At 59.6% G+C, this 11,258-nt stretch overlaps 1 protein-coding gene across 1 annotated transcript in view; it reads right to left on the bottom strand.

The window, feature by feature from the left end:
• Positions 1–1,739: 1,739 nt before the first annotated feature.
• LOC149428551 (protein O-GlcNAcase-like) overlaps positions 1,740–11,258 on the bottom strand; it is a gene marked incomplete at its 3' end in the record, with an annotated part of 26,279 nt that continues 16,760 nt past the window's right edge. Inside the window, exons 2-4 of the mRNA XM_089667275.1 lie at positions 6,022–6,073; positions 5,428–5,525; positions 1,740–1,870 (exon numbers count right to left, since the gene is read on the bottom strand). Coding sequence (XP_089523401.1) covers positions 1,740–1,870; positions 5,428–5,525; positions 6,022–6,073 — 281 coding nt within the window. The remainder of the gene's footprint in view (positions 1,871–5,427; positions 5,526–6,021; positions 6,074–11,258) is intronic.

The raw sequence follows: 11,258 nt of genomic DNA, 5'->3' as shown, positions 1-11,258 counted from the left end.
GGACACAACAGCGCGGGGGGGGGGGGGACACAACAGCGCGGGGGGGGGGGGGCACGACAGCGCGGGGGGGGGGGGGACACGACAGCGCGGGGGGGGGGGGACACGACAGCGCGGGGGGGGGGGGGACACGACAGCGCGGGGGGGGGGGGACACGACAGCGCGGGGGGGGGGGGGACACGACAGCGCGGGGGGGGGGACACGACAGCGCGGGGGGGGGGGGACACGACAGCGCGGGGGGGGGGGGGACACGACAGCGCGGGGGGGGGGGGACACGACAGCGCGGGGGGGGGGGGACACGACAGCGCGGGGGGGGGGGGACACGACAGCGCGGGGGGGGGGGGGACACGACAGCGCGGGGGGGGGGGGGGGGACACGACAGCGCGGGAGGGGGGGGGGGGGACACGACAGCGCGGGAGGGGGGGGGGGGGGACACGACAGCGCGGGGGGGGGGGGGGGGACACGACAGCGCGGGGGGGGGCGGGGGACACGACAGCGCGGGGGGGGGACGGGGGACACGACAGCGCGGGGGGGGGACGGGGGACACGACAGCGCGGGGGGGGGACGGGGGACACGACAGCGCGGGGGGGGGACGGGGGACACGACAGCGCGGGGGGGGGACGGGGGACACGACAGCGCGGGGGGGGGACGGGGGACACGACAGCGCGGGGGGGGGACGGGGGACACGACAGCGCGGGGGGGGGACGGGGGACACGACAGCGCGGGGGGGGGACGGGGACACGACAGCGCGGGGGGGGGACGGGGGACACGACAGCGCGGGGGGGGGACGGGGGACACGACAGCGCGGGGGGGGGACGGGGGACACGACAGCGCGGGGGGGGGACGGGGGACACGACAGCGCGGGGGGGGGACGGGGGACACGACAGCGCAGGGGGGGGGGGGGACACGACAGCGCAGAGGGGGGGGGGGGGACACGACAGCGCAGAGGGGGGGGGGGACACGACAGCGCAGAGGGGGGGGGGGGACACGACAGCGCAGAGGGGGGGGGGGGGACACGACAGCGCAGAGGGGGGGGGGGGACACGACAGCGCAGAGGGGGGGGGGACACGACAGCGCAGAGGGAGGGGGGGAAAAGACAGCGCAGAGGGAGGGGGGGACACGACAGCGCAGAGGGAGGGGGGGACACGACAGCGCAGAGGGAGGGGGGGACACGACAGCGCAGAGGGGGGGGGGGACACGACAGCGCAGAGGGGGGGGGGGGACACGACAGCGCAGAGGGGGGGGGGGGGGGACACGACAGCGCAGAGGGGGGGGGGGGGGACACGACAGCGCAGAGGGGGGGGGGGGGGGGGACACGACAGCGCAGAGGGGGGGGGGGACACGACAGCGCAGGGGGGGGACACGACAGCGCAGGGGGGGGGGGACACGACAGCGCAGAGGGGGGGGGACACAACAGCGCAGAGGGGGGGGGGGACGGGGACACGACAGCGCAGAGGGGGGGGGACACGACAGCGCAGAGGGGGGGGGGACATGACAGCGCGGGGGGGGGGGGGGGGACACGACAGCGCAGACCATGAAATGCCAGATCACAGTGACCAATCCAACCATACATGTACATGATCTGGCACTAAGGAGCTGCTAACCCCCAATACATCCGCATGGGCCGGCCCAGCAACTGGTTAGCGTAGATGTAAAAAGAAAGGCTTTCCAATGGTACACAGCGGCCTTAAAAAAAACATCGGTGAAAAGAAGGGCCAGTCAGGAAGCCGTAAGACGTTTACCTGATCTAATTTCCGTTTCAGCGTGGACACCTCCTTTTGGTTGGAGAAGGTTATATCCAGCCCTGGAGAAATGGCGTAGATAAACTCGATCCCGAATTCTTGAGCAGCGGAGATCAAAGTCATCAACTGATCTGTAGAAGAAATAAAACACAAGACATTTCATTAGCAAATATTCCATCTCCGGTTTATCCCCCATTGGAGAGATTCTTCTCACTTCCTGTGCCAGTGACCACACTCCAATTGAGGGCAAATCTGCCCACAGGGGCCGCAGACTGGAAACCATGGAAAGTGTTCTGCCGCTGCCATTTATAAAAAGCAACGATTTATCTGGAATTGGCCTCGATTTAAAGGTTACACGACGGCAGCGTCTACAGAGGATAGATGGGTTCCTGAACGGGCAGAAGGGAAATAACCGAGCCGCCGTAGTCCAACTGACCTCCGAATGCCGGCGTGACACCTTCCACCGACCACAACATTCCTTTACGAATGATTGCTCCAGCACAGGCGGTTGGGGACTACAGAACTTTACCCACCGCGGCCCTCTGTGCCCTTAGCACAAGTAGGCCTACAGACACTGGGTTACCCCCAGGACTTGTGACAGTGCTATAGTCCCGGGTCAAGCAGAACTAGAGGAAGAGCAAGGACAGGTTCTAGAACTACATATAGGAGTCGGGTGTTCCAGACATCCAGGGCAGGTAGTGAAGACTAAAGGCCGGTGAGTGGCAAAATCCAGAGTCAGTAAAAAATAATCCAGGGACAAGCGGAGGTCAGGGCAGGCAGCAAAGAGGAAAATCTAGAGACAAGTGGAGGTCAAGACAGGCATCAGACATGAGATTTGTTCAGGGATAAGAGGAGGTCAGGGCAGGCAGCAAAAAGGAAAATCTAGAGACAAGTGGAGGTCAAGACAGGCATCAGACATGAGATTTGTTCAGGGATAAGAGGAGGTCAGGGCAGGCAGCAAAAAGGAAAATCTAGAGACAAGTGGAGGTCAAGACAGGCATCAGACATAAGATTTGTTCAGGGATAAGAGGAGGTCAGCGCAGGCAGCAGACAGAGTAATTCAGGGACAAGCTAAGGTCAGGGCAGGCAGCAGAAAGGAAAATAATCTAGGGACAAGTGGAGGATGGGACAGGAGGAGGTCACAGCAAGCAGTGGACAGAAGACTAGTCCAGGGACAAGAGGAGGTCACAGCAGGCAGTAGACAGAGGACTAGTCCTGGGACAAGCTGAATTCAGGGCAGGCAGCAGAAAGGAAAATAACCTAGAGACAAGCGAAGGTCAGGGGAGGCAGCAGACAGGAGAGTAATCCAGGCACAAGCTGAAGATGGGGCAGGCAGCAGAAAGGAAAATAACCTAGAGACAAAGTGAAGGTCAGGGGAGGCAGCAGAAAGGAAAATAACCTAGAGAAAAGTGAAGGTCAGGGGAGGCAGCAGAAAGGAAAATAACCTAGAGACAAGCAAAGGTCAGGGGAGGCAGCAGAAAGGAAAATACAGAGACAAGTGAAGGTCAGGACAGGCAGAAGACAGGAGAGTGATTCAGGAACAAGAGGAGGTCACGGCAGGCAGTAGACAGAAGAGGTGGTCAGGACAGGTAGCAGACAGAAGAGGATTTCAAGGCAGACATGAGTAATCCAGGGACAAGAGGAAGTCAGGCAGGCAGCAGACAGGAGAGCAATTCAGGAACAAGCTGATGTCAGGGGAAGGCAGCAAACAGTAAACATAATCTAGGGACAAGCTAAGGTCAGGGGAGGCAGCAGAAAGGAAAATAAATAATCTAAAGACAAGTGGAGGTCAAGAGAGGCACCAGACAGGAGAGTAATCCAAGGACAAGAGGAGGTCAGGCCAGGCGGCAGGCATGAGATTAATTCAGGGACAAGAGTAGACAAGGCAGGCAGCAGACAGTAGAGTAATCCAGGGACAAGCTAAAGTCAGGGCAGGCAGCAGAAAGGAAAATAATCTAGGGACAAGTGGAGGTCAGGACAGGCAGCAGACACGAGAGTAATTCAGGGACAGGAGGAGGTCACAGCAGGCAGCAGACTAATTCAGGGACAAGAGGAGATCAGGGCAGGCAGCAAAAAGTAAGCAGAATCCAGGGACAAGCTGAAGTCAGGGCAGGCAGCAGAAAGGAAAATAACCTAGAGAAAAGTGAAGGTCAGGGGAGGCAGCAGAAAAGAAAATAACCTAGAGACAAGTGAAGGTCAGGGGAGGCAGCAGAAAAGAAAATTACCTAGAGAAAAGCAAAGGTCAAGATAGGTAGCAGACAGAAGAGGAGGTCAGGGCAGGCAGCAGACAGGAGAGTAATCCAAGAACAAAGTGAAGGTGGGGCAGGCAGCAGACCGTAAGCATAATCTAGGGGTAAGCCAAGGTCAGGGGAGGCAGCAGAAAAGAAAAGAAATAATCTAGAGACAAGAGGCGGTCAAGGGAGGCACCAGACAGAACAGTAATCAAGGATAAGAGGAAGTCAGGGCAGGCAGCAGACAGGAGACTAACCCAGGGACAAGCTAGCCAGGGTCATAGTACACAGCCAGAGCGCCCAGAATAATCACAAGTCCAGGGCCAAGGCTTGTGATAGTAACAGTAAGAGCCAGAGGTGCCGCAACCAATCCATGCAAGGAGGGCAAGACAGGCAGGGGAACAGGAACACAGTCAGAGAAGTGCTGCTGGCGGCCAGTGAGAGCAGAGAATGTTCAGGGCTCGTACCCAGACAGATGACACTTCAGACCATGAAGATGACAGCAGAGGAGGGGCAGGCGGTGGAGGAGGGGCCGGCGGCGGAGGAGGGGCCGGCGGCAGAGGAGGGGCCGGCGGCAGAGGAGGGGCCGGCGGCAGAGGAGGGGCCGGCGGCAGAGGAGGGGCCGGCGGCAGAGGAGGGGCCGGCGGCAGAGGAGGGGCCGGCGGCAGAGGAGGGGCCGGCGGCAGAGGAGGGGCCGGCGGCGGCAGAGGAGGGGCAGGCGGCGGCGGAGGAGGGGCAGGCGGCGGCGGAGGAGGGGCAGGCGGCGGCAGAGGAGGGGCAGGCGGCGGCAGAGGAGGGGCAGGCGGCGGCAGAGGAGGGGCAGGCGGCGGCAGAGGAGGGGCAGGCGGCGGCAGAGGAGGGGCAGGCGGCGGCAGAGGAGGGGCAGGCGGCGGCAGAGGAGGGGCAGGCGGCGGCAGAGGAGGGGCAGGCGGCGGCAGAGGAGGGGCAGGCGGCGGCAGAGGAGGGGCAGGCGGCGGCAGAGGAGGGGCAGGCGGCGGCAGAGGAGGGGCAGGCGGCGGCAGAGGAGGGGCAGGCGGCGGCAGAGGAGGGGCAGGCGGCGGCAGAGGAGGGGCAGGCGGCGGCAGAGGAGGGGCAGGCGGCGGCAGAGGAGGGGCAGGCGGCGGCAGAGGAGGGGCAGGCGGCGGCAGAGGAGGGGCAGGCGGCGGCAGAGGAGGGGCAGGCGGCGGCAGAGGAGGGGCAGGCGGCGGCAGAGGAGGGGCAGGCGGCGGCAGAGGAGGGGCAGGCGGCAGAGGAGGGGCAGGCGGCAGAGGAGGGGCAGGCGGCAGAGGAGGGGCAGGCGGCAGAGGAGGGGCAGGCGGCAGAGGAGGGGCAGGCGGCAGAGGAGGGGCAGGCGGCAGAGGAGGGGCAGGCGGCGGTGGAGCGCATCTCAAGCTCCTGACATTTACAAACTAAAGTCGTTTCTGTATATTCTCTCTGCGCCAAAAGGTGAGACTTACCAGCTTCCTCCACGGAGTACATCTCCCTCCAGAACATTCTGTGCTTGTAGTCGTCTTTCGGTGCATACAGGTAGGTGTTGAGCCCCCACTTCTGAAGCCTACGGCAAACACGGACATCAGAAACCAATCACATCGTGCGCTTGTTACATTTTGGGGTTGATTTACTAAAACCGGCTTCCAGGTTTTATCGCCAAAGTTCAATTGAACAAGCTGAAGTCAGAAGCTGATTGGCTCCCATGTACAGCTGCACTGGATTCTGAGTGCTCACGTTTTAGTAAATCTCCCCCGCTGATCATCAGACAAACACTGCTGATTAAAGGGCTTTTTTGTTTTTTTTTTTATTCTATTTTGATTCTATGCAGCCGGCGTTGGCTCTTTCATGTGGGGAAGTATTGAGATGAATTGTCAGTTGGCAGGCTGCAGCCTTTGCCACCCTATTAGATTGTAAGCTCACGTGAACAGGGCTCTTCATAACTGAAATCCAATGAATGGAAGAAGCAGACAGTCAGGCTGGCAATTTCCCAGCAATTTCCCAGCCATTTCCATATCACAATTGGCAAATTCAATAAGCTGTTTCGCCCCGAGACGGCTCACCTTCTGAAAAGCTCTTTCCTTTGTTCCATAGTCCATGGCCGTCCATAAAACCCTGCAACAAGAAACAGAAGTGCGTGAGAACCTCAGACATAAAATATGAACACGGCACATCCCTCTATAGTGTGTACTTGTCACAGTCCAGAGTACTGAGTGACATTTATGTCACCTGTCTCCTTCCTCTGCTATCGGCATGAATCACTTTTTTTAATGACTTTTTTTTCCTTACAAAAACACAGCAAAATAACATTTACATACAAAATACAACCATCCCCCCTAAACATTTTGCAATCCCACCTCCCCCCCCCCACACACACACCCAAAAAACCCCTAATAATTTACCCCGATCCATGTAGCTCTTCCCTTCTCATTCCAACTTTCCATTCTATACCTGGGACTGGACTGGAAGGGGGGGGAAAGCGTCCGGACCGGAAAGGGGGGGGTAAAGCGTCCGGACCGGAAAGGGGGGGGGGAAAGCGTCCGGACCGGAAAGGGGGGGGGAAAGCGTCCGGACCGGAAAGGGGGGGGGAAAGCGTCCGGACCGGAAAGGGGGGGGAAAGCGTCCGGACCGGAAGGGGGGGGGAAAGCGTCCGGACCGGAAGGGGGGGGGAAAGCGTCCGGACCGGAAGGGGGGGGGGAAGCGTCCGGACCGGAAGGGGGGGGGAAAGCGTCCGGACCGGAAGGGGGGGGGGAAAGCGTTCGGACCGGAAGGGGGGGGGAAAGCGTCCGGACCGGAAGGGGGGGGAAAGCGTCCGGACCGGAAGGGGGGGGGGAAGCGTCCGGACCGGAAGGGGGGGGGGAAGCGTCCGGACCGGAAGGGGGGGGGGGAAGCGTCCGGACCGGAAGGGGGGGGGGAAAGCGTCCGGACCGGAAGGGGGGGGGGAAAGCGTCCGGACCGGAAGGGGGGGGGAAAGCGTCCGGACCGGAAGGGGGGGGAAAGCGTCCGGACCGGAAGGGGGGGGGGGAAAGCGTCCGGACCGGAAGGGGGGGGGGAAAGCGTCCGGACCGGAAGGGGGGGGGGGAAAGCGTCCGGACCGGAAGGGGGGGGGGAAAGCGTCCGGACCGGAAGGGGGGGGGGAAAGCGCCCGGACCGGAAGGGGGGGGAAAGCGCCCGGACCGGAAGGGGGGGGAAAGCGCCCGGACCGGAAGGGGGGGGAAAGCGCCCGGACCGGAAGGGGGGGAAAGCGCCCGGACCGGAAGGGGGGGAAAGCGCCCGGACCGGAAGGGGGGGAAAGCGCCCGGACCGGAAGGGGGGGAAAGCGCCCGGACCGGAAGGGGGGGAAAGCGTCCGGACTGGAAGTGGTGAATGAGGAGCGGGGGACAAAGGCTTAAATCAGAACGTCCCCTTTTGGGTGGAGCCCCCCTTTAAGGTAGGCTCAGTATATATTTTTAGTGACATTTTCCTTACTAGTCAGGTAATTTCTAAACCAAAAACATGGCCGCTGGTGACCTTTGATCTCTCATGTTGCTCAGGTAGATCTCAGCCTCGCTTTAGAATGAAGTCGGCGCACATTTCTCCCATTCATTAACCAATTAAGGTGCCCCGCCCTGCACACGTGCCCCGCCCTGCACACGGTTACCCTGAAGACAACATTCCTAACAAAGGCCTCAACCCCAAGAGCAGTGGTTGTCCACTTATGACCCTAAAGGGGCCTCACATGCAGCCCCACAGTGTTCAATATACACACACCGGCCTCTTTATTGGGTTCAATGGCTTGGTAACACAAATTGCTAATCAGCCAATCACATGGCAGCAACTCAATGCATTTCGGCATCTAGACGTGGTGAAGACGACTTGCTGAAGTTCAAACCGAGCATCAGAATGGGGAAGAAAGGGGATTTAAGTGAGTTTGAATGTGGCATGGTTGTTGGTGCCAGACGGGCTGGGCAGACTATTTCAAAAACTGCTGATCTCCTGGGATATTCCAGCACAACCATCTCTAGGGTTACAGAGAATGGTCCGAAAAAGAGAGAATATCCAGCGAGTGGCAGTTGTGTGGAGAAAAATGCCTTGTTGATGTCAGAGGTCAGAGGAGAATGGGCAGACTAGTTTGAGATGATAGAAAGGCAACAGTAACTCAAATGACCACTCATTACAACCAAGGTATGCAGAATACTATCTCTGAATGCGTAACACGTCCAACCTTGAAGCAGATGGGCTACAGCAGCAGAAGACCACACCGGGTGCCACTCCTGTCAGCTAAGAACAGGAAGCGGAGACTACTATTCACACAGGCTCACCAAATATGGACAATAGAAGATTGGAAAGACATTGCCTGGTCTGATGAGTCTGCATTCCAGCTGGGACATTCAGATGGTAGGGTCAGAATTTGGCATAAAACATGAAAGCATGGATCCATCCTGCCTTGTATCAATGGTTCAGGCTGGTGGTGGTGATGGTGTCATAGTGTGGTGGATCCATCCTGCCTTGTATCAACGGTTCAGGCTGGTGGTGGTGTCATGGTGTGGTGGATCCATCCTGCCTTGTATCAATGGTTCAGGCTGGTGGTGTCATGGTGTGGTGGATCCATCCTGCCTTGTATCAATGGTTCAGGCTGGTGGTGTCATGATGTGGTGGATCCATCCTGCCTTGTATCAACGGTTCAGGCTGGTGGGGGTGGTGTCATGGTGTGGTGGATTCATCCTGCCTTGTATCAACGGTCCAGGCTGGTGGTGGTGGTGTCATGGTGTGGTGGATCCATCCTGCCTTGTATCAATGGTTCAGGCTGGTGGTGTCATGGTGTGGTGGATCCATCCTGCCTTGTATCAACGGTCCAGGCTGGTGGTGGTGGTGTCATGGTGTGGTGGTGGTGTCATGGTGTGGTGGATCCATCCTGCCTTGTATCAATGGTTCAGGCTGGTGGTGGTGGTGTCATGGTGTGGTGGATTCATCCTGCCTTGTATCAACGGTCCAGGCTGGTGGTGGTGGTGTCATGGTGTGGTGGATTCATCCTGCCTTGTATCAACGGTCCAGGCTGGTGGTGGTGGTGTCATGGTGTGGTGGATCCATCCTGCCTTGTATCAGCGGTTCAGGCTGGTGGTGGTGGTGTCATGGTGTGGTGGATTCATCCTGCCTTGTATCAACGGTTCAGGCTGGTGGTGGTGGTGGTGTCATGGTGTGGTGGATCCATCCTGCCTTGTATCAATGGTTCAGGCTGGTGGTGGTGGTGTCATGGTGTGGTGGATTCATCCTGCCTTGTATCAACGGTCCAGGCTGGTGGTGGTGGTGTCATGGTGTGGTGGATCCATCCTGCCTTGTATCAGCGGTTCAGGCTGGTGGTGGTGGTGTCATGGTGTGGTGGATTCATCCTGCCTTGTATCAACGGTTCAGGCTGGTGGTGGTGTCATGGTGTGGTGGATTCATCCTGCCTTGTATCAACGGTTCAGGCTGGTGGGGGTGGTGTCATGGTGTGGTGGATTCATCCTGCCTTGTATCAACGGTCCAGGCTGGTGGTGGAGGTGTCATGGTGTGGTGGATCCATCCTGCCTTGTATCAATGGTTCAGGCTGGTGGTGGTGGTGTCATGGTGTGGGGGAGATTTCTTGGCACACTGTTTCCCTTAGTACCAATTGAGCATAGTTTAAATGCCACGGCCTACCTGAGTATTGTTGCTGACCATGTCCATCCCTTTATAACTCCAGTGTCATCAGATCACCAATATTCCCCCTCCCACCAGTCATCATACCACTAATATTCCCCCTCCCACCAGTCATAAGATCACTAATATTCCCCCTCCCACCAGTCACCAGATCACTAATATTCCCCCTCCCACCAGTCACCAGATCACTAATATTCCCCCTCCCACCAGTCATCAGATCACTAATATTCCCCCTCCCACCAGTCATCAGATCACTAATATTCCCCTCTCCCACCAGTCATCAGATCACTAATATTCCCCCTCCCACCAGTCATCAGATCACTAATATTCCCCCTCCCACCAGTCATCAGATCACTAATATTCCCCCTCCCACCAGTCATCAGATCACTAATATTCCCCCTCCCACCAGTCATCAGATCACTAATATTCCCCCTCCAACCAGTCATCAGATCACTAATATTCCCCTCTCCCACCAGTCATCAGATCACTAATATTCCCCCTCCCACCAGTCATCAGATCACTAATACTCCCCCCCCCACCCCACACCTCACCACCACCAGTCATAAGATCACTCGTTTTCAGAGGGCGCTCTGACACCACTAGCCAGATGGCTGCCTCCATAGAGATATAGTGTAGAACAAGATAAGGCAAGTCCTATGTCCAATGCATGTCCTTCAGAGCAGTGGTCTCCAAACGGCGACCGGGCACCAAGGCTACGGGGGGGCGACCGGGCACCAAGGCTACCGGGGGGCGACCGGGCACCAAGGCTACGGGGGGGCGACCGGGCACCAAGGCTACGGGGGGGCGACCGGGCACCAAGGCTACGGGGAGGCGACCGGGCACCAAGGCTACGGGGAGGCGACCGGGCACCAAGGCTACGGGGAGGCGACCGGGCACCAAGGCTACGGGGAGGCGATTTGGCACCAAGGCTACGGGGAGGCGACCGGGCACCAAGGCTAAGGGGGGCGATTTGGCACCAAGGCTACGGGGGGGCGACCGGGCACCAAGGCTACGGGGAGGCGATTTGGCACCAAGGCTACGGGGAGGCGATTTGGCACCAAGGCTACGGGGAGGCGATTTGGCACCAAGGCTACGGGGAGGCGATTTGGCACCAAGGCTACGGGGAGGCGATTTGGCACCAAGGCTACGGGGAGGCGATTTGGCACCAAGGCTACGGGGGGGCGATTTGGCACCAAGGCTACGGGGGGGCGATTTGGCACCAAGGCTACGGGGGGCGATTTGGCACCAAGGCTACGGGGGGCGATTTGGCACCAAGGCTACGGGGGGCGATTTGGCACCAAGGCTACGGGGGGCGATTTGGCACCAAGGCTACGGGGGGCGATTTGGCACCAAGGCTACGGGGGGCGATTTGGCACCAAGGCTACGGGGGGCGATTTGGCACCAAGGCTACGGGGGGCGATTTGGCACCAAGGCTAAGGGGGGGCGATTTGGCACCAAGGCTAAGGGGGGGCGATTTGGCACCAAGGCTAAGGGGGGGCGATTTGGCACCAAGGCTAAGGGGGGCGATTTGGCACCAAGGCTAAGGGGGGCGATTTGGCACCAAGGCTACGGGGGGCGATTTGGCACCAAGGCTACGGGGGGCGATTTGGCACCAAGGCTACGGGGGGCGATTTGGCACCAA

Source organism: Staurois parvus, unplaced genomic scaffold (genome assembly GCF_062004578.1).
Source record: "Staurois parvus isolate SC_StPar_1 unplaced genomic scaffold, SC_StPar_1.0 ptg003144l, whole genome shotgun sequence".
Classification (NCBI taxonomy): domain Eukaryota; kingdom Metazoa; phylum Chordata; class Amphibia; order Anura; family Ranidae; genus Staurois; species Staurois parvus.
Note: the sequence above shows the minus strand (reverse complement) of the source record. Positions and strands in the feature narration are given on the sequence as shown.